The 25,533-nt window shown below is 42.5% G+C and overlaps 13 protein-coding genes across 13 annotated transcripts; all 13 read right to left on the minus strand.

The window, feature by feature from the left end:
* Positions 1–653: 653 nt before the first annotated feature.
* LSM04_001704 (uncharacterized protein) lies at positions 654–1,381 on the minus strand (the record flags this gene model as incomplete). Its single annotated transcript, XM_067331421.1, has 2 exons — positions 654–1,082; positions 1,136–1,381. The coding sequence occupies 2 exons, from the start codon at positions 1,379–1,381 to the stop codon at positions 654–656; spliced, it is 675 nt and encodes a 224-aa protein (XP_067194278.1).
* Positions 1,382–1,927: 546 nt separating this feature from the next.
* On the minus strand, positions 1,928–3,238 carry LSM04_009715 (Nucleoside phosphatase GDA1/CD39; the record flags this gene model as incomplete). The annotated part of the gene is made up of 1 exon (XM_067331432.1): positions 1,928–3,238. The coding sequence occupies one exon, from the start codon at positions 3,236–3,238 to the stop codon at positions 1,928–1,930; it is 1,311 nt and encodes a 436-aa protein (XP_067194444.1).
* Positions 3,239–4,037: 799 nt separating this feature from the next.
* LSM04_007825 (LOG family) lies at positions 4,038–5,036 on the minus strand (the record flags this gene model as incomplete). The annotated part of the gene is made up of 1 exon (XM_067331443.1): positions 4,038–5,036. The coding sequence occupies one exon, from the start codon at positions 5,034–5,036 to the stop codon at positions 4,038–4,040; it is 999 nt and encodes a 332-aa protein (XP_067194409.1).
* A 1,174-nt stretch (positions 5,037–6,210) lies between these two features.
* On the minus strand, positions 6,211–7,104 carry LSM04_002146 (Flavoprotein pyridine nucleotide cytochrome reductase-like; the record flags this gene model as incomplete). Its single annotated transcript, XM_067331454.1, has 1 exon — positions 6,211–7,104. One exon carries the CDS (start codon positions 7,102–7,104, stop codon positions 6,211–6,213), a length of 894 nt encoding a protein of 297 aa, XP_067194287.1.
* A 2,208-nt stretch (positions 7,105–9,312) lies between these two features.
* LSM04_002810 (MIF4G-like) lies at positions 9,313–12,885 on the minus strand (the record flags this gene model as incomplete). The annotated part of the gene is made up of 1 exon (XM_067331465.1): positions 9,313–12,885. The coding sequence occupies one exon, from the start codon at positions 12,883–12,885 to the stop codon at positions 9,313–9,315; it is 3,573 nt and encodes a 1,190-aa protein (XP_067194297.1).
* Positions 12,886–13,259: 374 nt separating this feature from the next.
* LSM04_008609 (uncharacterized protein) lies at positions 13,260–15,155 on the minus strand (the record flags this gene model as incomplete). The annotated part of the gene is made up of 1 exon (XM_067331476.1): positions 13,260–15,155. One exon carries the CDS (start codon positions 15,153–15,155, stop codon positions 13,260–13,262), a length of 1,896 nt encoding a protein of 631 aa, XP_067194424.1.
* Positions 15,156–15,446: 291 nt separating this feature from the next.
* On the minus strand, positions 15,447–15,923 carry LSM04_005828 (uncharacterized protein; the record flags this gene model as incomplete). The annotated part of the gene is made up of 2 exons (XM_067331487.1): positions 15,447–15,486; positions 15,598–15,923. 2 exons carry the CDS (start codon positions 15,921–15,923, stop codon positions 15,447–15,449), a joined length of 366 nt encoding a protein of 121 aa, XP_067194367.1.
* A 97-nt stretch (positions 15,924–16,020) lies between these two features.
* On the minus strand, positions 16,021–17,016 carry LSM04_005722 (uncharacterized protein; the record flags this gene model as incomplete). The annotated part of the gene is made up of 1 exon (XM_067331498.1): positions 16,021–17,016. The coding sequence occupies one exon, from the start codon at positions 17,014–17,016 to the stop codon at positions 16,021–16,023; it is 996 nt and encodes a 331-aa protein (XP_067194365.1).
* Positions 17,017–17,064: 48 nt separating this feature from the next.
* On the minus strand, positions 17,065–18,021 carry LSM04_000974 (uncharacterized protein; the record flags this gene model as incomplete). Its single annotated transcript, XM_067331510.1, has 1 exon — positions 17,065–18,021. One exon carries the CDS (start codon positions 18,019–18,021, stop codon positions 17,065–17,067), a length of 957 nt encoding a protein of 318 aa, XP_067194260.1.
* Positions 18,022–18,077: 56 nt separating this feature from the next.
* LSM04_004081 (uncharacterized protein) lies at positions 18,078–18,701 on the minus strand (the record flags this gene model as incomplete). The annotated part of the gene is made up of 2 exons (XM_067331523.1): positions 18,078–18,401; positions 18,459–18,701. 2 exons carry the CDS (start codon positions 18,699–18,701, stop codon positions 18,078–18,080), a joined length of 567 nt encoding a protein of 188 aa, XP_067194328.1.
* Positions 18,702–19,042: 341 nt separating this feature from the next.
* Positions 19,043–19,984, minus strand: LSM04_006888 (uncharacterized protein; the record flags this gene model as incomplete). The annotated part of the gene is made up of 1 exon (XM_067331536.1): positions 19,043–19,984. One exon carries the CDS (start codon positions 19,982–19,984, stop codon positions 19,043–19,045), a length of 942 nt encoding a protein of 313 aa, XP_067194393.1.
* Positions 19,985–21,683: 1,699 nt separating this feature from the next.
* LSM04_006207 (ATPase) lies at positions 21,684–23,123 on the minus strand (the record flags this gene model as incomplete). The annotated part of the gene is made up of 1 exon (XM_067331549.1): positions 21,684–23,123. One exon carries the CDS (start codon positions 23,121–23,123, stop codon positions 21,684–21,686), a length of 1,440 nt encoding a protein of 479 aa, XP_067194374.1.
* Positions 23,124–23,556: 433 nt separating this feature from the next.
* LSM04_005407 (Flavin monooxygenase-like) lies at positions 23,557–25,338 on the minus strand (the record flags this gene model as incomplete). The annotated part of the gene is made up of 1 exon (XM_067331560.1): positions 23,557–25,338. The coding sequence occupies one exon, from the start codon at positions 25,336–25,338 to the stop codon at positions 23,557–23,559; it is 1,782 nt and encodes a 593-aa protein (XP_067194355.1).
* Between the last annotated feature and the right edge of the window lie 195 nt (positions 25,339–25,533).

The raw sequence follows: 25,533 nt of genomic DNA on the forward strand, positions 1-25,533 counted from the left end.
TTGGTTGTTAAGTAAATCAAAGATGTAGCTTAATAAATTTGGCACTGATGTCAATGTGATTTCTTGCATCTGCAAAAAATGACGGTGTCCTTTTCACCATCATAGGACCTTATTGTGTCGAAACCTTCTCATATAAACCTGTATCTGTTTGTGTGTGTAATTTCATGTGCTACTGCGTGACAGGAGAGTGTGTTACACTACCCTTTGGCAATCCTCATTATTATTTTTTTAATTGCAGACACACCTTTGCGTTAAAGCATCCAGTGTACATCCTGCTGCGGTGTTGCATACAGATGCAAGAGACATCTTTTCGGTAAAATCCACAATATTCATTCGGTATACTCCCTTCTTCTACTGCTGGAGAGTTAAAGAGACTCTTGAAATAATCGCTAAGATAGCAATGCCTAGTATTATCAGTTCCTTTAGTAGAGTTTGTATTTACCTCTCCAAGTCTTCAAGAAGAGTGGTGTTATTTGTTGCTTTAGCGTACACCACATCAGTATTCATGCATTGTAGCTGAAACCCTTCTATGAAAATATTGTAGTCACTCTCTGTTGTTTGACCGGGCGATGTGGGCAGTACGTGCATGTGATATTTATTGTATTCTTCTACATGGAGCAGTTCAAAAGCATAGAGTTGACTAAAGGGCGGTGCTACTGCAGAAGGGGAGTTATCACCGAGTGTGGCAGCCAATGGACTGAGTGTGGTCTCGTGTCCACTTTGTGATAAAGTTTAAATGACGAAGTCCCTGTCATAACCGCCCTGGCGTTTGAGAGCAATTCTTGAGCCAATGACTGGCCCTGGCTTCCCATGCGTAGATGTACTTCATCTGAGGTGTTGTATCCGTGTTTCAGCAGATAGTAATGTGCGGTGACACTCCGCCATTTTTCAAGGTTTGCCTTCAGAAGTGGGAAGTTGTTTAGACGTCCATCTGCTTGGTACGAGGCGGCAATATCACCCAGTTTCCGTGCACATTTGCATCGGTTTTTCTTTGATGAACAATACCCGTCGTAATGGGCGTCTGCAGCGATGGCAAGGAGTTCCTTTCGCTTGAAAAGAGCATCCACAACGGGGCTGCACAACTTCCTTAAGTAGCTCTTCTTGAGATTCTTAATTGTGTACACACAAATGGAACGTTTTCGGAGCGCAGCAAAGTGTCCATCTGCTCAGGTATTGTGTGTACAGCAGGATAGTAGAACGTTGTGTCAGGGAAGAGTCCCCGTAAAAAAGCCTCTGCAATCTGTAGCGTGTGGTACACATTGGTCCAATGCGTTGATGACACATCCACGTCGTACTTTTCCGATGGGAAAAAAGGCTCTGCGACGACATTCACGTCGGTATTGTATCGCTGCCGCAAAAATGCACCGGTATTCTGGAGCATTTTAGCACCTGCAGAATTTAAATAGTCACAGGGCACACTGCCGCAGATAAGAGTCTTGTTTCACTTCGCATCAGAAGATCGTGAACCGTGTCGGTGTACAACCTGAACAAGGCGCAACTTCATTGCGAGCGCCGCAGAAGCAACATTTACCACAAAAAGGAAAAACAACAGCAACAAGACTCTTGGTACTGTTGAGAGGCACGTATGAGACATACTGTTGTGTGCGTTTATTAGCTTTAGGCGTTTGCTACCGATGTATAGATGACGAATAGAAAAATACAAAATAAAATAAAACAAGCGCACAAAGCGGATCAGATAACTTCACATAAGAATGGGGGAAATAATAATAATAATAATAATAATAATAATAATAATAATAATAATAATAATAATAATAATAATAATAATAATAATAATAATATAATAAAACCCTCAGGGATGCAGATTAATGGAAAGTAAAAGAAAAAAAACAAGAATAATAATAACAGCAAATGTAAGGATACCGTGTGCACAAGAATATAGAAAACGAGAGAGTTTCTCCCCATACTAAGGTTGATTTCTCATCGAGAGCAAGGAAGTCCCTAGGGCCCATGAAACCTCCACATCTCGAAGTTTCTTCGGGACTGTCAACCTCATCTCATCAGAGAGTCCGAGACCCAGAGAGAGAAAAGTGTACAAGTAAGTAAGGTCCATACACATTGTTCCCATATTGCTTTCCGCACCACTCCGACATAGTGTTCTTGCAATTGTTTTGTAATAACCAACAGTAATGGTGTCTCCCACATCAAAGTGTCGCATTCGGTCATGAAAGTATGAAAAGGCATACAATAGCGGCAATGATGTCCCTGAAGATAGAAGAGGCCGAATTTCATCAAACGCTTTCTGCTGCTCTTCTGTAAGACTAAGGAAAAGTGAACGAAAAATATCAGCGCATGCATTGAAATCCTGAGTATATTCATTGATATTCTCCAAAGTAAATGGTGTTAAACCAACCAATTCGATAACTTGTTTGTGTCCTACCGGAAAGCAGGGAAATGTTGTTCGTTTTTCCTTTGGAAATCGCCGCATAACCAACTGTGTGGCCTCCTTAAGTCCCAAGCCTAGAAAGCTATAGTGATACAGCTTTACCGGGACCCCATCCAACTGCATGTGTGATGTGCATTGCGGCCGCACAATATCACGTCGTGTGAGAGGTAAGACAATCTGCGCGGAGCCTCCACCCATGTCAATTGTCGTAATTCGACCTGCGAGGGCACCACTGTTACCGCCTGCTGTTGTGGTTGGCATTTTTCCGAGGAGATATGATACTGTGATCCATGCTGCTATGCCCTCCTCATCCCCGCTAATTATGGATACCGTGTCCACCACAAAGGGGTATTGCGTTAGGTGTTGCCTCGCCTCCCGCAGCAGCAGTTCGCCCTTGTTAGCTTCAAGCAGTCGCAATCCCGCAGTGGCCTTTAATGACACACGTGTGCAGGCGTGATAATGAGCAGGAACCGCCTGAAGCGCCGTCTCCATGAGTGGGTCTAGCAAAGTGTTAATACGCAAATTACTGGTTTTGGCCAGAGTTGAAAAACCGGGACGTGTGCTGTGAAACGTCTCTCTTATCAGTTGTTGTTCGTTGTACTCAAAAACATGTACTCTTGTACCAGTACTTCCTGCATCAAGCACAATATCATACAGCACTGTTGTCCCAGTTCCGCACAAGAAACGCTCTTGATTTGAACCAAGCTTCCATACAGCAGTAAGAAGAATAAAAATGATGGGAAACACAATAATGGTGAAAAGAGCAAGAGCGCGTTTCTTTCGGCGCATGCGTAATGCGCGCCTACCACCTAAATGACGGTATACATTCATTCTACTACCTTTAAGAAATACTCAAAACGAGCAGTGTGAAGTGAGGACAAAGGAGAAAAGAAAAAGACTCACCTCAAATAGAGTTGTAAATATTTTATACCATAAAGAAAAATTTAAAGAGGAAAACATGCAATATTTGAAAGAAATACCTACAAAACATAGAAGAATGCAAGAAATAAACAGATTCAGAAAACGCCAAACGGCCCACAATACTACCAATTTGGATACCCACACAAAGTTGCCGTAGTACCCCCCACGGATGTATGCTCTCAGAAAATCCCAGCAAAAAACCAGCCGCAAGCGAGGAGAGTGTAGCAACAAAATGACAACAAAGATGAGAAACATAATAAAGAAAAAAAAAGGGGACATTCACAACGAAAGTATCCTTAATATTTAAAGTAGAAATAAAAGCAGTAATAAAAAAAAGGAACCAAGGCATCCCAAGAAATACTTACCATCTGATCATGTTTTTTTTTTTTTCACGTGCCTTTCTATCACAAAATGCTAGTAAATGTGGAAAGTAAAAACTGTGGAAACGGAGACACGATGACACTAATTGTATATAACAGTATCAATTAGATCATAACAGAGACGCAACATACAACTTCTTTCTCCTTGTTTTTTTTTTTTTCTTGCTTTGCCTCTCCACATATATAAATTACTTTTTCTTGTGGTGTCTACCACCTACCCAACCCTTCCCTTCTCTTCTCGATGTCTGTTTGGAATAAAGAAAATAATAATAATAATAATAATAATAATAATAATAATAATAATAATAATAATAATAATAATAATAAAGTTATGAATTTGGAAGTCCCATCTTGCCTTCAAAAAAGGTCTTAATAAAGCGCATTGCCTCATCAGCTGTGTCGGCAAAGCACAAGGAATCGACTTCCTCTTGTGAAACCGTCCCAAATTCCACAAGTGCTTGCCAGTTAACAACTGTTTTCCAGAATTTGCGACAAAGGAGAACAATAGGAAGTTCAGGAACTTTCTTTGTCTGACGCAGCGTGAGTAGCTCGAACATTTCGTCCATTGTTCCAAATCCACCAGGCGCGACAATAATGGCACGACAAGAATACATCATCCAAAATTTACGTGTGAAGAAGTAGTGAAATTCAAAAGCAAGATCATCACTGACGTAAGGATTGAGCCCCTTCTCAAATGGTAGTGAGATCCCCATTCCCATTGTAAAAACACCCTCCACAGATGCGGCACCCTTGTTTGCTGCTTCCATAAACCCGGGACCACCACCGGTCGTGACAATCAAATCCTTCAGCTCCTCCATGAAGTCTGTAGATGAGGTCTTGTTCAGCATACTGGGGCCATGGCGGAAGTAATCCGGTATGTGGGTGAAGGAGTCATTGATCAGCTTCCTCTCCTGTACGGCGAACTGTGCGACTCGGCGCGAGATCTCATACACCGTGTCCATCCACTCACACATCCACGCCGTGCTGCGCAGTCGCTGCAGTTCCCCCTCACTTTTTGCCTTTGTCTCGCCGCTTGTGGCCTCCGCGACTCGCTGCTCGCACTGCCGCACCGCCCGCGCGTGTTCCTCCGCCGTCATCGCCCGCGCACTCCCAAAGACAAGAACCGTCGAGCGAATGTGATGCTGCCGCAGCCGCACCGCAGGCTCCTCGAACTCGCACAGAATGCGAACAAGGCGTCCCTGTGGGCTCTGCAGAAAGTGTGTGTTGTTGTACGATTTCACTGTCGGTGTGAAGTTGTCCCCGTGAACATCCTCCGTCTTCTGAACGTACGGCGATGCCACAGATTCCTTTGCCTCTCCCACTGACATTTTTAATTACTCACACGCACGGAAAAAAACAATGATAACAACGATTCAACGTCTCTTGAACATTATCAGACGCATGTGTCGAAGGAATAAAGGAGAAAGCAAGCCATAAAAGGACAAACATATGAAGAAAGAAAGAGAGAAAGAAAGAGTACAATTATTGTCAAAAAAGAAAAACACATGCGCATATGCAAAGAAGTCTAACTGAGATAGAAATACACAGAGACACACATACATACAGCTCATTACATAACACCACACCAAAACACCAGTGCTAATTGATGCGTCTGATTTGTGCACCACATATTTTTTCGACGCCTATTGCGTTATATATATACGAAGAAAGATATTTGTGTCCATACCCCTCTTTTTATGGTTTTTAGCTTCATCTGCACCATTGATGCTTCATTGAAAAGTACAGCGGAGGGATGAGGGATGGGATAAAAGTATGCAAAAGCAAAAATATAGGAAATAACCAAGGGATCAAAACGCTAGAGATAGAAGCATAAAATAGGTAAATGAAGCAAAAACAAAAAAAAAACAGCGAGAGGACTAAGAAAAACATATATATATATATATATATATATATATATATATATGAGAAAGAGAAACTTCGCGTCATTGTTGTTATCCCTCTCCCTATTGATATTCGCTATCCAGTCTATTCTTAATTTCTCATCAATACCCCCATTACTTTTTTCCTTCCCTGTGCCTTCAGCCACTCTGCTGAAAAAAAAAACGAATGCACTCGTCTACGAATACATATACGCCTTCTCCCAACAACTACACCCATCTCTATCAATTCACGTTACCCAAATCACTCCCCCCTCGAGATGCCTAAGAGCCCTATGACCCGAGAATTCTTCATTTGCCCACACTTCTTCAAAATCAGAATTGAACTCAAAGTAAAAAAAAGAAAAAAACAGTTTTTCCCAATACCTCTTTTTGCCATCCTCCATAAGGTAAAGGAATAGCAACTACAAAAACAATGTGTTTCCTTCTAAAGTTTCATGTTTTCTTTTTTTTTTTCTCTAGGATATCTCGCCATATGATCACATGTTTGTATGATATATATGTAAACACGTATTTATTTCTGTTCCTCCTCCATCTTGCTTTGCTTTCTCTCCTCATTTTTGCCATTTTGGCAGATTAAAATACGCGTTATAGAAAGATTTTCTCAGTATTTGAACACTTGATCTTCAGTATAGCCCATGTTCTTTAAAAGTCCAAGTAGTGGACCTTGTTCAGGGACTTTGCCTTCTGCGAAGACTTTATCGCCTGCTAACTCCGCCAACATTGCAGGTGAACCTGCCACAAGGATTTTTGTACGTTTTTGCCCTGGTTTTGGCATATAAGTGCGGATCATCGCCTCATTGATTGCTCCAATACCGCCCAACCACCGGTGTGGTACTTCCAGTAAAGTTAGATAGAGATTGAAGTTGTTGTGGGTTTTCTGCAGGGTTGTGAGTTCGTTTGCTAGCAATATATCACGGCGTTGGTTATTTGCATAGACCAGAGAGACGTGCGTCTTGTCCTTTGTATTTGCCAGGATCTCCTGTAACAGTTGGTACATAGGCGCTATACCTGTACTTTCTGCAAGCATGCCCACGCTGTCCCACATGTTTGTTTTGTACACAAACTTCTCGAATGGTCCCTTCACCAACAGCTCCTCACCAGGCTGCATCTGAAAGAGATGTGCACTCATCTTGTCCTTTGGACGTTTCTTCACGATAACCTCAAAGTGTCCCTTTGTGTTGTTCGCAGTGATGGGCGTAAAGGGGTGCAGCACGTTCTTTCCTTCCGCGTCCGTCACCTTCGCAACGATACATGAAGCTACAGGCATCGCAAAAGGGGTTTCGGCGCTTTCAAGGCCAAAGTACAACCTCCGCGTATCGTGTGACTCATACCGCGATGAAAGGAGTTTAAATGGACGGAATTCATCCGGGGCAAATGTTGACTTACGCGCGGCACACTCCACCACATAGTGCGGCGATTGCCACGCAGAAGAAACCGCGCACACATAACTTCCGCCAAAAAGACCGGAGGCGAAGCCAGCAAGAAATCGGACCATGTAGGAGGTTCACTAAAACACAGACTAGACATTATTTAAAATTGTTAGATATATATATATATATATATATATATATATATATATATAGCATATTTTGGGGAAACAAAAATGAAGAGAAAGAAGAGCAGATAGAGAGAGGGGAAGAAAGAAAAAGAACCCCCTGTACAGGCCAAACGAAAAAAAACGAAAATGGAGTCAATGATGAAGGGGATCAACTGTTACGATTCATTGCGAAAGCCTAAACTTCCTGAAAACGCACACTTTTACCGACATCCACAATTTTCTTGCTATTCCATTCTTTCTTTACGTTAACCAGATCAATTCTTATATATATATATATATATATATATATATCAGTTTGATTTCTACCACTATTCCTCTACCATCATCTTCTTGTTTTGGCATTTGGTGTTTTATCCTTTCTCTTTTCTCTTGGAAGCATGCAGTAAAATTAAACTCCTCTGCCATTCTTTTTTTTTGTTTTTGGATTTCATTTCATTTTCTCTTGCCGTGTACCGAATAACTCACAGAAGAAACAACTCCCCACCATATTTTTGTTTCTTCGACACCGCGAGTTATTAACGAACAAAAGTAAAACAGTAAAGGCAATTACAATAGGAACAAAAAGTAGCAACAAACAGCAAGCAGGAAAGATGTTGTTAGTACTATGTGCCAAACTGCACCTGCAGAAACCACAATGCAAGAAAATACAGTGTATGTCTGCTTGTAATAGTTCGTTTCGGGTGCGTCAAAGACCGAACATAATGAGTAGAACAAGATATAAAATACGGAAAAGGAAAGAAAAGAGGAGGTATCGAAAAATGACAGAAAACAGGCAAACGCAAACAAAATATAAGAGGACAACATACAAACAAAACAAAATGGATTTGGTTTTAGTCAGGAAAAAAAAAACACAAAAACCAGCAACACCAACGAACAAAAACGGCAAACAACAGTAGAAAACGTGGTGACATGAAAATGAATGTAACCCCCCATTCTCCATTATCCTCCCCTTGAATATCGAAAACAAAAGTGGTACACAAGAAAAAAAAAACCCGACACGTTTACAAAACAAAAGTGTGTTATAAATAAGAAAAACGGGAAAAAGGGGAGAAAAAAAAAGTGTCAACAAGTCAAGGATGAGCCTACAGTAGTTAAAAACGGTGTTGTTGTTGCTTCTGCCGCGGCTTCAGCAAACAGATAGCTGTAAAAAAAAAAAAGTACTTCATTGTGAGAAGGGTGGAAATACATGTTGAAATAAGAAAAAAAAGGTAATAATACAGAAATATTGAAGAAATCAATAAAAAAAAAGGATCAACTATTTAATCACCATTTTCATGTTTCCTATCGCTCCTTCCTCTCGTTTTTCAGACCGGTATTAGTTTCTGCGATATGCATTCATATTATCCCCTTCACTAATCATTTTTGTTTTTTATTTGGTGCTGAATTCACTTGGTGATTGATTGATATTTGCTAACATTTTTCTTTCGTGTACCATTTATGTGTTAGTGTGTGAATGTGTTGGTTGATACATCTTCTTTGCGTCCGTGTTTGATAGAACCAAAGAACAAATGAAAAAATTGGAGGGAAAAGAAGATAATGAATTGCGGTTTACACTTTAAGATTCTTTTCGTTTTTACTTTTTGCGTATATATGTATCCATGTGTGTATGAGTGCCTACAAAGCCACATACATACATTCGTTTTTATTTCATTTAAACATCGTAATACCTTTTCGGAGAAAGAAACCTTTCTTTTTTTTCTCTCCTTTTTTTTTCTGGGTTTCGCTTGAATACCTTCTCTCTTCCTTTTCACCTCCCTCAACTCCGTACGCTCATTTTTTTTTTTGATCGTTTTCGTTTTTTTTCTTCGTATTAGTACTTTTTCCTTTTCTACCCCACAGTTTCTCGGTGAGTGATTAACGAGAGAACATAATGGAGAGTAAAAAAAGAAAAAGGGCATGAAGGTCCTGCAACAGCACAAAAATGTATACGCGCTGATCTTTGCACTTTTTTTTATTCTTCATTTGGTAACAATATAAATTAGTATTACTACTTGTATTTGCAATATCAAATCGGGACGTATATGTATACATCCGTATATACACACATACCAATAATATATATATATATATATATATATGTTTATTTTAGTTAAAAGATATAATGTCTGTTTGTTTTCACGCGTATGAGCGATGGGAAAGTCCCGCTCAACCCCCCGAGAGCTCCTGCAGTGTGTGTTCCCACGCCACACCGGCCACGTGATCGTGGTAGGCGGTGTACACGGTGAAGTTCTCCGTCGCCCCGTTCTCCAGTGTGTTTAACAGTTTCAACACCGCCCTGCGGTTCATCACGTCTGCCGCACACCAGCGGTCAAACACCCGCCGCATCGCCCGCAGTCGCCCCGCGTTGTGTTGTGTTTGTGCCGTGCAGTCTGTTGTGTATTGCGTGTAGTGCATGACGAGTTCCATCACGACGGCGCCCTGGTGGAGAATACCCGGCCGCCGGTGGAGAACGGCGCCAATGATGTAATCCACATCTGCGGCAGTGGCCAACATGCGGCCATTCTTCCCACAAACACCAGAGCAGGCGAGAATGGCACCCACCACGCGCATCACTGCAATCAGCTCACACACAGTAGAGTTGTTTCCAAGTGGGAATAGCGCAAGCTGAACCGCCTCATCACGCCAACGTAGGGAGCTGTTGTTATTGTTGTTACTACTACTACTACTACTACTACTACTACTACTACTACTACTACTACTACTACTACTACTACCACCACTTGTAGTAGTAGTAGTAGTAGTAGTAGTAGTAGTAGTAGTAGTAGTAGTATTCCCACCAAGTGATACTGATGCAGCGTCTCGCATCTTTTGAAAGAGGACAAACTCGGGATCATCAGAAATGCGTTGAAGTGCGAGGCACTGCGTGAGTGGGTCGTAGCGTCCTGTACTGGTGAAAGAGTCATCAAGTGAACTACTACGAAGTGACGGCGAAGACAAAATTTGTGGCCGTGATGAAGGTGTACCTGGTGTGGTGTTACTTGTCACAGAACTCACACTGAAGAGGTAGGGCAGCAACCTAAACCGATTTTGTACCGCAATGCGCAATATTTGTCGCTCATCCTCAGGATCCTGCAAGTAGTTGAGTACCTGCAAACTGACAGGGTAACAGTTCTTCACAACTGTTACCATTTGGTCTGTTCCTCCACTCACAGCAAGCTCGTGCAGCAGTATGTTAAATATCCCACAGTGCATCATATTACGTACAACCTCAGCATTTGGTAAAGAGTCATTGCAGGGCAGATGACATTGTAAAATCATCTGCGCAACGTTATCAAACATTCGTGGGCAATGATCGTACTCACCCTTCTCCAAATCAAAGCGAATCCATTCCAATACTGTAGAGAAAACAGTACAGGCATCATAGGCACCACTGCATGTGCGCAACAACGAGGAAAGCAATGTTGCCACCTTACTGCGGTCCTCGAAAAATGTTGTATTTGTGGCTGCAAGACGCAACCACCATGTAAGACATACCACCATATTCTTCAATCCCATTTCTCGCAACATTGTGGTGGCTGCCTCCTCTTCACCGCTGCGAAAGAGTCCCATCAGTTTTTTTGTAATTTCCTTAATGTTTACAGTAGTATCGATCACGGGGGTTTTACCACCATTAATCCACGGTGATCCGAGTCCCTCACTGGTTGTACGTGAGTTCCCCATATCGCTGTCGTTTCTTACCAACGATGGAGAACAAGGAATAATACATTCAGATATAGTACACGCAGGAGTTACTGGACTGTTTAGTTGCAAAGAATTAATGCTGATATTCAACTGGTTTTCACTGCCAGCATTAGGACGTGTGATGTAAAGATTGCTGCATGCATGTTGCTTTCCAGGCCCTCGTCGTTCTGCCAGGGTCAAAGGAGATTCAGTTGAATCACTGATATTGTTATAATTCTTACCATTATTATTGTTATTATTATTATTATTATTATTATTATTATTATTATTATTATTATTATTATTATTATTATTATTATTATTATTATTATACGTGGTGTGACCGCCACTAGTAGTATTGGTGACGTTAAGACCTCCATTGATCTTACTGGTGCCATTTCCATTGCTATTAATGGTATTGTTACTTGCCTGTTTTTTGTTGATAATAGCTTCAGAGCCTTCATTGGAAGAACCATGTAACGCTGGTGTTTCGTGAGTCTGTGTATTAGAATTTACTGACCTTTCCAGATAGGGTGAAATGAGGGATGAAACGGATAGTGGTGAAGCGGTAATACGATTTTTCTGTGTAGAGGAAGCAGCAGCAGCAGCAGCAGCGGCAGCAACAGCTGGTGCAGCTGTGCTTACCTTTGGCTCCCGCACGTACTGTTGCACAAGATCAGGGGCTATCCAGCCGTTTTTCTTGTTAAGATCACCCAAGTCCATCATAAGAAACCCTACACGTGGTTTAGGATGTGAACGCTCAATCGTCTTTGCAATACCCAGAGCCTGCGTGAGGAGTCTCGGCAGCATCTCCTTCAACATTGCCCCAGTGTGCCTTATGAGTGTAACGAATACCTCAAACACGTACTCCTCCTTTACCATGGGTTCATCAGGGTCATAGTCACTGACAAGAATGCGCACAATATCTGCAATCACTCGATCTGTGACAAGACCCATCTTAAACAATTCTGCCACAAAGCGGATGTTGCCCACGAGTCGCTGTTTTAGACGGTCACGTTTCAGCTCCGCTTCTTCTGCCCTCAGTGGAACGCCAGTGGCACGGTCCACCAACTCATCCGCGGCGAGTTGCAGCGGTTGGCGGAACTGTACCTCACATGAGGCGATTAACATGCGGCGGAAGCGCTGTGAAAAAGCCCGATCGCGTGCTTCATTCTCGTTAATACTGCTGCTGCTGGCAATAGTGTTAGTGTTGGCAGGACTCATAGATGGCATAGCACAGATGTCATGTACAAGGCGTGCGTAGAGTCCGCTGTAGGAAGGCTCCTGCACTGCCTTTTCAAATACCACCTTACATATCTCCATTAATTCCGTATCGTCCACCTGACGCAGTGGCAACAATAACATTTCCTCACGGAGTGCATCGTACTTTACAGGTGTGAGACGGCTTAGAATAGACATCATCTTATGTCGGGTAAGACGTACAGGTTTCACCCGTGATTTCACTCTGAGAGAGCAACCAAGCGCTCCACGCACAACACCGTCTTCCGTGTCTACTGCTTCATGTAGTGATAGCTGCAAATGGGGAGGAACCTTTAGTGATGGGATATGTAGGTACTGTTTTACTGCCCATCGCAGTACTCCATAAGGGGTATGTGCCGCATCACGACGGACAGACATAAACATTTCCAAGGGGTACACCCGCTCCTCACTTGCTAACCGCGTAAAAGTGTGGAAGCATGTAGTGACAGGTGTACTCAATGGCGATATACTGCCACAGCTGCTCACAGGTGGCAGTTGAGCTTCGCCCAACGCTGGTTTCAGAATTGGTGACTGTCCAAGTGCTGGTGGCGGCACCAGACGGTGATTTTTCACCGGTGCTTCGCGCACTGTACTGTTATTATTATTATTATTATTATTATTATTATTATTATTATTATTATTGATCCCACTGCCCGGGTACCACGGTCGCGCCATGGCGGTCAATGCGGCTTTGGGTGGCGGCACACACTTCACTGGCCGTTCTGGTGGGCGAAACACCGACGGCATCCACGCCTCATTGGTGGCAAGCGTGAGAGGGCCAGGTGTGGCGGTAAGCATTCTTGACTGTAACTGTGAATATTGTTTTTCGGTATGATTCTTCGGTAATATATGTATTTACCTCAATATTGGAATACAGATTATATATATTATGGGTATGAGTAAAGTATGAGCTAGGAAGCAAGCGAACAAATAAACAAAAAAAGAAACGACAGTAGCCACACTGGATGAATGAATTACAAAAGAAAAAAAATCTGCAGACGCGAAAAAGAAAAGAAGAAAAAAAATGCTAGCGATCAAATAAATATATTTTTGAGGGAAAAAAAAACAATAGCAGCAACAAAGATAAAAAAAGGAAAAAAAGGATGAAGTGTCGGAGACAGATACGGGAAGCAATACCTTTTTTTTTTTCCTTTATCCTTCCCCACCAGCCACTACGATACATGCGGAGTAGAGGATGGGGAAGAAGAATTACCAGAGTTCGCCGGTTCCACAAGAGACTCAGCTCGCTCTCGCGCTGCCCGTAGTTTCTCCTGTAAATATGTGATGGTTCTATCACCCACAGACAGTGGAATCTTCTCTCCCCGAGACACCGCCAGTTCATTCTCGCGGCGTGCGTCCTCAACGAGAGCGGCGATCTCTGATGCAGATGGTGGTAGTGGCACATCGTGCGACCACGACGGCCGCGGCACTCGAGCAATTTTCTCCGCGTCATCCGCCGGGCGCAGGGGTTCGAGTTGTTGCAAGTAATGCAACTGCGCCAGCCGTGTGTTGATGGACCGCATGCGTTCCCCACGCAAACGACGCTCACGCCCCTCACGCATATAGGCGTCACCAAGCATCTTTGCTGTTGGTTTCTCTCCCTGCTGTTCTCGTGGATTGCTGCGGTGAGTTTCACGACGGGACACTGTCGCATCGTCAGCAATTTCCTCTTTACCATCTTCTTCCTTACGGTTTTTGCCTTTATTCTTCTCCTCCTCCTCCTCCTCACCGTAGCCATAAATGTCATCATTATCATTTCCAAGCGGGCCACGTATTTCTTGGAACCAACGAAGGCGCTCTTCCACTCCTGCAAGAAGATTCGATAAACCAACGTACGGTGATGGCTGCGTACTAAAATCAGTCTGCATTAATTCTTCAACTCGCCGGTCCTGTTCAGCAGTAAGGCCCACACCACGCGGTGGCACCAGTGGTCCTCTTGCAGTTGACAACGGAGCCTTCCGTCCCGCTGATCTATTCTTTGACATTTTCCCCGGCTTCTTCTTCGGTCTTATCCCTTTTTTACCATCCTCCTGCCCTTGTTGTGATAATGATAATGATGGTGATGGTACATCTTTAGCCAACGCAGTAAGGGCCGAGCTGACGTGTACTGGACGCCCGAAACGACGACGGCCCAATGGTGTGCCACGTTCCATCGTTCTTTTGGTACGTGAAACTCCAGACGGTTCAGCAACATCGTTCGCTTCTTTCGTTGATGTCGCAGATTCTTCTTTTTCCTCCTCTTGGTTTTCTTCTTTCTCCAGCAGCCCTGCATTCAGAGGTGTGATACTAGATTCTACAAGATGCTCACCCACAACAGTTTCTTCATCTTGAACCTCATAAATATCAGCAGCATCACTATCTATAATATCATCTAATACATCTTCAGGTGCTACTGGGACGAGGAGTTTCCCCTCATTATCCACACAAATATGGTACTGTTGCCCTTCATCATCAAAAGCAGTTATGAAGGTCTCAATCTTATTTGCTAGGTTTTCAATCTCCTGTTCAACATCAGCATCATCTGTAACATTCGTATCAATGGTTTCTGGTACTGGGGTACTGTCACTCCGTCGTTGGAGATATTTAACAAACATGGCGGAGTTTGTCTCCAAAAAACGTAGCAATTCACCGTCTCGAATACGACTCACATCTTCTTTTGTCAGTGCAACATGTCGACCACCATTAACAAGAGGTACACTCTTATGTAGGATCTGCTCTGCCCGAGCAATAGATGATATAGAGAGCGATGGAGCCAATGAATTTGTTGTTGTTCCTGCTGTTGAAGATGAGATTAGGCTGAGTAGATCATCATTCCCGCCCATCTCATTTTCACCCTGACTGTCAAGTTCATCCACTGTCACCATTGCGTTACCGTCGAGTTGTGTCCCCAGAACACGGGCAGAGAGAACCTGCATAAAGGCGCGAGAAGCCAGTGAACTTAAAACAGTTTCACCCCCCTCAGTTGAAGCAATATTGTGTACTGAGGAGGCAGAATTAGAGCCGTCGTCGTTCTTCTCGACATGGCCACTCTGGCTTGAGGGGGTAGGTGTATCATACCTTGGATTCATATACCCTACAGGGAGAAAAAAAAAATGAAATTAGATAAAGTGGAGCTATGGGAAATAAAATAAAATAAACCAACACATAGTCCAGTGAATAATAACGCAGTAACAAATGATTTTCCTTTTAAAGAAAATAGTTTATATATGCTCAATATAGTACGATCAATAAGAAAGAAAGGAAGAAAGCATACAATAACTATCATAAATACGATAAGAATGAATGAGGGGTGAGGGTGAGGGTGAAGAAAGAAAATAAATACGAAGATAAAGTATGTAACATGCCAGTTCCCTATGCACTCAATAATAACTGTTGCTATCATTTAAAGTAATAGAAGGTCTGTACGGAGTTTCGTTCAAAGATTGGTACGCTTCCGAACCAGGGGAGTTAAGGGTTCGTGTAGTATTCTCTCCTACTCTTCCTCTAATCATCAGTTGTTGTGACGACTACTGCTGTCGCATAGTATTAACGTTATTATAGGTGTTTCTGTTTACTCCAAGACTGTAAGTGGCATTCGGAGAATGTTTTAAAAATTGTGCTCGCTGAAGTGGATTGAGTCTGTTCATTTGTAATGAGACATTAGCAACCGTTAAAAAATTATTTGATAATGATTTCTCGCTCTGAAGTAAAGGTGGGTGACCAGTGTTACTAGTAATGACAGCACTACTTCTTGAGTGCAGAGGCACAGAGCCGTATATTTTTTTCTCTTTAGCTACCAACTGGTGAATAGGATCCCAGCTGCGATTCGTTAAGACAGCATCTTTAACCAAATACATATTTTTTTCCGTCGTGTTTTGCAGCACTAAAGCATCGTGAAGACGACTTCGCAACTTACATTCTTGCTGTTCCAAGCTCAAAGAGAGACCAGCAGCGTTAGTGTTCTCTGTTTCCATTAACGCTTAAACTGCCCTCTGACCGTTTCCTGATACGCGGTCGCTGCGCCACCGACACAACTCGGCTCATATACGTTGGTGGACGCCAGCAGTTAATATTAGTTCCTGGATCTGTAAAGTTCGAACATGCTAAAACACGACATCTTCGACCAAAATGATACTGCGTGAGTGCACTTGCCAAAGTCATTACAAGATGTTGCGCCTCAGCATCTGAAGAAAAAGCAAAGAATAAGTCATGCTCTCGTTGTACTTTTAAAAGTAGGCAAGACTGTAGATCGCTGCTGTCACGCTTTGAGTTAATGTACACTGATTCCACCTTCTCAAGTGCAGTGCAGCGTACAGTGTCAGACTCTGAGTTGCCAACATACACGTGCGAAGATGTGAGATACGCACAGCGTAGGGTAGGCGGTTGTGGTTGTTCCCAGTGAAGTACACGACCAAACCATAATAACGCAGCCCTTCCGACAAAACTGGGAAAGAGTGGCTGAATTAACTCGGGTCCTTCCACAAAAGGAATATCTGTCAAGATATCAACTTTTTCAAATGTTTCAGTAGAGATATCATCTGGTTCTTGTGGAAACTGCAAGGGGTGCTCCGCGCCGTATTTTTGTTGCAGATGAAAGAATAAATTCTCTTCAGTGCCGCGAAAGGATTGTATCATCGTATCCACTTTTTTCTCCTCCAGTAGTGGCAAATCAACACGAACAAAGAAGGCGACAACTCTGGCGCGGTTACACTGTTTAACCCATACAGGTTCTTGGCCATACTTCGCTTCAAGCGCGCAGAAAAGTGCATCCTCATGACCGGCGTACTTCTTAAGCAACTCCTCCGACTTCCCACTACGATCAGGTGCATATTGTGCAAGAAAAGCATCTAGACGATTGCGCCATGAAGGTCGATCTGATGATGTTGCTGTTGCTATTTCTCCATCGTTCAGAGAGGGTTCTAAAGGAGAAACATTTGTGTTTGGTGGCATAGGTCCGTAAAGTAATGTTAGTCCGTCAAAAAGTAATTGTTCACGTCCCTAATAAACGGACATAATGGCATCAACATCTGCAATTTTATTTGGCTCATACTTACGATAAAATTGTACGAGACGCTCTCGTACTTCCTTCGGAGATAAATTAGTACTGTAATTACCAAATTGTGCTTCTGTTTCTCGAGGTTCTGGACCGTAACGTTGAATGAGGTGGTAAAAAAGTTCTTCCTCACGATTTTCGTAACGGTTTAAGACCTCATCAACAATACCAGTACTGTCAGGAATATATTTTGTACAGAACAATAGAAGACGTTCTCGGTACGTTTGCTTCGTCTCTGAACCTGTCATTTTTGAAGTTATCTCTCTCTTCTCTTGTAGTACGTTGTACTCTGGATAAATATTGTAAAGCATACTAAGCAAGTTCAGTTTTCTTCCCAAGTATTGTTCAGTTAACGATGTCGCGTTATCCACACTTGATGGTTCACACAGACGTAAAACGTCAACAACACGAGAAATAGACATAATTACGATATCGTACGCTTCTGATGTTGGAGGTAAAGCAACAGTGGGTTGTTGATAGTGTTTCCTTGGTTTTACATGCAGATCCAATTCTTTGGTTGGCTCTATACTTCTAAAGGGTGGTGAATATGTGGGGTCATTTGTACAGAATGCCAGATGTAGTTGTTTGAGAAGTGTGTCAATACCTTGACCCACTGTCATTACGCATATATCTACGTTTCTTGACTTGGACATAAATGCAATAGATCGTCGTTTTTCTGCGGGATCAACAGTAAGTACTGCAATAAATGAAATGTCATTCAGTGGCAATACTCGAAAAGGTTGCTTCTCTTGTACCACAACAACCTGTGTTAGAGAAACAAAGAGTACAGCATGTTGAGGCTGCTGCTTTGGCTCAGCGAAGAACAGTACTGTTCCTCCCCAGAAGAGTGACACATCTTTGAAGGGTGGGAAACAAGATTGAATTATAGGAGAAATAGGCATCTCATCAGAAACTACAGAAGATCTCCGTTCTGCATCCGCTACGCGCGCAAGTGTCGTCACGAGATGCTCCCGTGACATGGTAACATTTGCCAATTGTGCCGCATTATTGCCAAACGTCGTCGTGGAATGGAATCGCGTAATATCTGTTGACGGTGCCGTTCAATCCGCGTTAATTCTCTGTTAGCGTCAGAATCCATAGTAGTAGTAGTAGAATTAGGTTTGGGGTTTGGTGGAAGTTGCACAGTAACCTCAGTTAGTTGTCTGGTGTTATCAACGGCAACCTTTCGCGTTGCCACCGGACAGCCGCGGGCTAACAACAATCGCTCCACAATCACTGCAACGGTGTAGCCCAATTCAGCTACAATGACCAGATCCTCATTCTACTGCAATCGGCTGAGTAGAAAGGCTGTAAATAAAGACTTTCTGTCCTTTATCACTGTGCGTGAGAGGTGATCAGAATCGGTTACAGTACCAAGAATAGCATTAAAATCCACGCGACGGTACAGTTCGTCCGCCTCACTGCCTGTGTAAATGCTGTCATTTGTCACAAAAAGCACCACAGACTCACGCTTCTCCTCATTTTTTGGCGGAATCAACAGTTGCTGCTCCACCACTCCGCAGAAGTAGATGGCACAAGAATTAAGAAAATCATAGTTGGTCTGCAGCGCATCAGGTACCATCGCATAGGGAATCCCGGTAGAAGGATCAACGTCTACCAAGCCTTTCAGACATTTCAGATACCACTATATATAAACAAATAATATATATATATATATATATATATATGTACACCGAACTGAAAAAAAAATATCAAAACAAGGAAAAGAAAATAGAGTTAAATACAAAGGAAAAATAAGAAAACAAAGGTAAAAAGTAAAGCCAAAAAAAAAGAGAAGACTCTAATGTGCGACGGAACAAAAAAAAAAAGCAGCACGGGAATTTTTTCGATCCTCCGTTAACAGTAAAAATTACACAGAGCAATATAAGCATAAGAACAGCAACAAGAACACGGCATCTTAAATTATGCATTATCGTGGTACATAGGTGAGGCACCTGTGTACCACCCTGTGGTACCAGTGTGGTCAGTTGCTTTTTCCTGCAATTGTCGTACACTGTCATGTCCGCTGGGTTTTACCTCCACCTGATACCGAGTTCCTCTGTTAACATTCTCTGTATCGTCAGTGCGGTCTCCTGATAACATATTCGAGAGTGAATCCGCTGAAAACGCTTCCTCAGTGGTTCCCGTTACTCCGCCTTTTCCTCCTGCTTCTGCACCTGAAGATGGAGTGCTTGCACGCGACACATTAGCGGTGAGTCCACTTCCCGCCTCTGTAGCCTGCTCCTGCTCCCTTGCGAGAAGGGTCACCTGGTGAGGCGTGAGCTGTTCACGGTGCAGTTGTGCCAACACATTAAGCACCACAGTAGCCTCCCGCATAGTAATGAATCGGCCCGACAGTTTCGCCTCCTCCGCCTGAATAGATGCTACTCGCTTTTTAACAGATAGATCGTCGTAAAAGCTTTGCAACACTTTCTTTATAGCTACACTATGGGCTACACCTTTCCGCTTGAGGTCGTAGTATTCCTTTTCCATTTTGTCCAGCGGCTTGCGGACCCAAAAAATGTTATAATACCGCATTCCCTCCGATGCTACCAGTCTGCTCTTACGAGCCAATTCATCACGAAGAGCTACCCGCTCTTGACTGAGAGTATCAGTCCCGTCCTGCGTAGGTTCGCTGGCATTGTGTGGGTTAAGTGTTTTCTCTTGTTGGAAATTGTGCTGGATAGGCGGAAACATGCGAAAGTGACTGTACCACGCTGGTGGGATGTAAAAGCCAGTACCAACGAGACGGGCCATACGGCGCATGTGTTGCCAAGGCTCGTATTGTTCATTCCATACATCAAAGCGCGGAGCCACACCCATGTTTTTGGGCATCTTATACCGTTGAAGTACTGTCTGCCGCATTATAGTTTAAAAATCTCCTTACGTTTATTTGCTTCCTGTTAATATTTTGCTTTCCTCACCACACTATATGAACCTCTAAGATACCAGCTGATTTAAACCGCTCTCTATAACGCACCCGCACAAATAGGGTTATATATATATATATATATATATATATATACTTGTGTGTGTGTATTCTGCTCACCCAGAACAAGATAAACAGGAAAGAAAAATACAAGAAAAAAAAAAGAGGCAGAACTAGAGCGACGACAACATCAGAGGAAAAGAAAGAAAAGAAAAAGTGGGAAAATCTCACGCCCTACAAGCGTCAGATGCAAGGACAGAGCAAATACAGCCTTTTTTTTCTCTAGAACGGGGGTAGAATAAAAAGGGGAAAAAAGGAGATGCCCACGAACGCAAATATTGACGTCACTCTCAGAACACAAAACAAAAAAGAAAAAAAGTCAACAACTACAACAACGAAAATAACAATAAGAAGCAGCTGCAGTACCGGTGAGAGCTAATATTGGTGAAAAGAGCAAAAACATCTTGTAAGAGGAAAACAAAGTCACAGCTACAGCTCAAAATTGTGTCAGCAGTATTCTCAGGCATAGATGAACCATAAAGAATAAAAGAAAAACAGAAAACTAATGGGAACATATACCCAGAAAAGATATAGTCAGAGAAATCAACAGGCATACAAAGACTGAAAAAATAGATAAGCAAGTGACTACCAGAAAAAAAAAGAGAACAAAAAAAGGTGAAAAGGAAAAAAAGAGAGTAGAATAGCCAAGTGCAGTATATGCATATATAAACTTAAATATATATATATATATATATATATATATACATATATGTATATTATTTATTTATTTATATTTATTTATTTATTTATTTATAATAGCACCGGGTTTTTTTTTCTTTTTGCCTCACATTCTTCTTTCAGTCCCTCTTGTCTTACATATTTTCCCTCAGTTTCTTGCTGATATCAACCTTGTATTTCTTTCCCTTTTCGTTTTTTTTTTTTTTTCAACGTTTTGGGTCATCAGATGATCTTGCTGCTGCTGCTGTTGTGGCTGTTGTTGTTGTTTTCTTCATACTTGTCTTCTTTTTCTATTCTGTTTTTTTTTGTTTTTGCTCGGGGAGGTAAAACATTTTTTTTTTTTTGGTTGTTGATTTATTGACTTTTTTTTTGTGCATCCCCCCCACTCTTCACTCTTGCCTTTACTTTCGCTTGTCTCTGGCCCCAACCACTTTCTTCAATCCCACTTCTCCCTCATATGTCATCCATTCGTTCTCCATTCACCCATACGCACGTACGTCTCTATCTCTTTTTTAAGCATAGATAGGTATAAAGATGGGAATATAAATAAATAACATATATATATAGACAGTGCCTCATTGATAAAATAACGAGTGTGTATACAGAAGAAAAAAACAATTTATCGCCGTTGTTTTTGTTCCTTTCTCTCTCTGTGGGGAGGGGTTCACTCTTCCCATAGACCCTCTCCAACCTTGCAATAATAGGATAGGGGCAGCAATGAACTAGTGAAACAATAGTCACCCATTTCTTGTTCCATCTCTCTCTCTCTCTCTCTCTCTCTCTCTCTCTCTCTCTCTCTCTCTCTCTCTCTCTCTCTCTCTCTCTCTCTCTCTTTCTTTCTTTCTTTCTCCTCCTCTTAACATTCTTGCCTCTCCTTTCCGTTTCCTAGATTGCCTTCTACAAGATGAACTTCTTGATATCCACCTTCTTCACCATACCTTCCACCGCCCTCTTCACATACGCAGCGTCAATGACAAATGTTTCTCCCTTTCTATCTGGACCATCAAAGCTGACTTCCTCAACCACCTTCTCTGTTATAGTGATGAGGCGGCGGGCGCCTATATTCTGTACGGTAGAGTTAATGTGTGCGGCAATAGAAGCTATTTCCCACAATGCATCTTCTGTAAAAACGAGTTTGACACCCTCCGTTTCCATCATTGCAATATGCTGTTTGATGAGGTTATACTTTGGCTCTGTGATGATACGGTGAAAATCCTCTGTAGTGAGTGGTTTAAGTTCTACACGAATTGGGAGACGTCCCTGTAATTCTGCCAACATATCAGATGGTTTTACGCTGTGAAAAGCACCGCTGCAAATAAATAAAATCTTGTCTGTCTTGATTTGCACATTAAACTTCGTAGAGACCGTAGTACCCTCTACAAGAGGGAGTAAATCCTGCTGTACTCCCTCCGCAGAAGCCTGATGTCCCTTATATCCCCCTGCTGCCGTAACAATTTTGTCAATTTCATCAATTACAACAATACCGTCCTCCTCACACGCCCGCAGCGCCTCCGCCGAAACGTCCTCTGTCTCTACCATCTTTTCAATTTCCTCCTGCAGTACTGCCGGCAGGGCGTCTTTAATCTTCAGCACCTTCTTTACGGTCTGCGGCCGCTGCCCGCCGAGCGAGCCGGAGACGTCAAGTGATATGAAGAGTCCCTCGCCCCCGGCCGATGACCGCGGCTTCTCCTTCTTCTCCTGCAACTCCACCATCACCTCAATATCGTCCAGAGCGCCACTGCGGAGGTGCTCGCGGAAACCGTCGGAGACTCCCGCTAGTGCTTTTAAAATGCGATCTTCCGCTTTCTGCCGTGCAGCCTCCTCGTGCTGTCGCATGATATTTTGCTTCGTCTGAGAAAGTGAAGCTTTGTAAAGGTCTTCAATAATGCTCTCCACATCTCGCCCGTGAAATCCAACCTCAGTGAACTTTGTTGCCTCCACCTTCACAAAAGGGGCATCTACCAACTTTGCCAAACGTCGCGCGATCTCTGTTTTGCCAACACCAGTGGGTCCTATCATCAATATGTTCTTTGGCGCAATCTCCTCGCGTATATCCGGATCCACCTGATGACGACGCCACCGATTGCGTAAAGCCACCGCCACTGCCTTTTTTGCATCGCTTTGTCCAATAATAAAATTATCCAACTCCCGCATCAGCTCCCGTGGCCTCATGTTGCGAATAAGGGTTTGACGAGAAGGTGGAGTAGGTGGAGTTGACGGGGCGGCTGACGCAGAGGCCGCAGCACTACAGTGGCGAGCAGCAACAGTAGAAGCATTAGTAGCAATAATGCTCGTAGTCACCCCAGCTGGGAAGGAAAAGGAAATTGCACGACGCATTACTGCTGTAATTTTGTATTATTTGTGCTTTCTTTGATGCTGTTGTTTTCCTGTAACCTTGCTTTTCTTTTTATTTTCTTGATCTGGTGAAAAAGAAATTAAGACGAGTTGTGTGTTAGATATCAGAATGTGGTCTTGTGTCTTTTTTTTTCTGTTCGTTTTTCCTTCTTTCTCTAAGTTTTTGTTTCGTTTTTTTTTTTTTTGCATTTACAAGGAAAGATTATAAAAAGAATAGCAAATAGAAAAAAAAGAATCGAAGTTCTCTTGATTCAGCAAGTCCTACAATAGATGCATGCGAAAACAAAAGGGAGACAATTAATGGAAAGAAGTATGTAAGAAAAATATATATTTACTCTGATACTGATCTAACGATATTTGAAGATGTCTAGCAGACATATATATATATATATATATATATATACTGGAGCTTTATTCATACATTATTGCTGAAAAGCACATGTTGTTTCTTTCGCTTTAAAGGAGCCATTGAACGAATCTTATGCACAAGGCGCAACAAACTTGTCAGTAGGACCCACTTCTGTCGCTCCATGATACCAGCAGTGTAAGTACTGCGAGAGCCAACCTGGAGTTCCTCCTGCAAAACATTGAAATAGACCGCTGAGTAGAGTCCTAGACCTTCTGGACTGTATAAGTGGGTCAATGTTGGGTAACGTTGCATTAAATCCGACTCATATGCCAACATATTCAACGTACCATCTGGAAGTTTCAATCGCCCAGTGAAAGCATATGCAATAAACTTTGACTGCGCTTCAAAGAGCATAAAAGGTGGAAGTAATTCTCTTTGTACTCCCACGAAAGCAATAGATGGGTCACGAGCATACAGTGTACCCAGATACAAACCCCGACGCTCCAGTGATCTTGTACCACTATTCCCATGGGGATGCATTTCATACTGTTGTTTTTCCTCTTTTTGACTATAATTTCCTCTCTCTTGAAGTAAGAGTAGAGGATCTTCGAGATCTTTTCTAAGGTCGGGGTGCAAAAATGGATACCGTAAGTGGTACCCTGTAGCACAAATCACCGCATCAACGTTGTCGATAAAAATCCCGCAGGATTTATTATTATTATTATTATTATTATTATTATTATTATTATTATTATTATTATTATTATTATTATTATTATTATTATTATTATTATTATTATTATTATTATTATTATTAGCAACAGTATTTCTAGATTTGAGTGTCATGTTGCCTTGTTTTCTCCGCACCATGGACCGAGCTTTAGCTTCATCAACTATTTCCACCGTTTGCTTACGCTGCTCTGCAAAGAGAATTCCTCTTCCCTCGCAGGAAATGACATGGCTAACACTTGGTATCTTGCCAAAAAGTTCGGCACTGCTAAACCTCATCCAACGAGAAACAATACGACTACCCTTTGTATGATCATTTCTCCAACAGGGCATACAACACAACAGTTGTACTGCCGCACTTGCCGCATCACGCATGGCCCCATTGCGATTAAAAACCTTTGAAGAATCACGTCGTAAAACCCGATTCCACAGTTCCCCCTGCTCCTGACCAGAAGGATTGTAGCTGCTATGATATACATCAGCGCCACTGCGACGTAACTCCATGCAATAATCCCACGCGGTTGCCCCATCACCTACAACTACAACACGCTTGTTTTTGAACTGACGAAAATCTTTCACATGAGAAGCGTGATGAAGCTCACCACCGGCACTTACGTAGGGCTCTAAAAGACTCTTTATACTAGAAGGATACCGTGGTTCATGTGTTTGACCTGTACAAACGCATACCTTGTCAAAAGACCATTCAAACACGTCGCCGTTCACTACGTTTACTGTTATCACACGCCATAGTGCATCTTTAGAGTCGTACCGCACTGATTGAACCTTCGTGTTAAATCGAACAAGCCCCCTTACACCTTTTTTCTCCGCATAGAGCTCCAAATAGCGACGCACTGAAGAGTGATGTGGAAACTGCGGCACAGTGAAATCAAATCGAACATCGCTAAAACTAAGGAGATCCTTTGGCAAGATACACCGCATCGTAGGATGAATAGGTGACACTAGTCCCCGTGAAGAAAACGGTCTGCGTGTATCACTATTCCAAACTCCACCAGGATCTGCAGAAAGTTCAAAACAAGTGACAAGTAGTCCACTTTGGCGAAGCGCCGTAGTCGCAGCCATCCCAGCAGCGCCACAGCCAATAACTGCACATGATTGCATCTGTATCAGTTTTTTTTTTTTACTCTTCTCGTTTCGCTGTTCCCGATACACCAGGGTCAGTCCAGTGAATAAGTAGAAGTAAAGATGAATGTAGGAGTAAAAACAAAGAAAAAACTTACTTCATTAACACCATAACAGACAAGATCAGGGATAACCAAAACCAAGATATACGAAAAAAAGACGAATGGTTAATAA

Source organism: Trypanosoma melophagium (assembly GCF_022059095.1).
Source record: "Trypanosoma melophagium isolate St. Kilda chromosome Unknown ctg12segment0, whole genome shotgun sequence".
NCBI classification, from domain to species: domain Eukaryota; phylum Euglenozoa; class Kinetoplastea; order Trypanosomatida; family Trypanosomatidae; genus Trypanosoma; species Trypanosoma melophagium.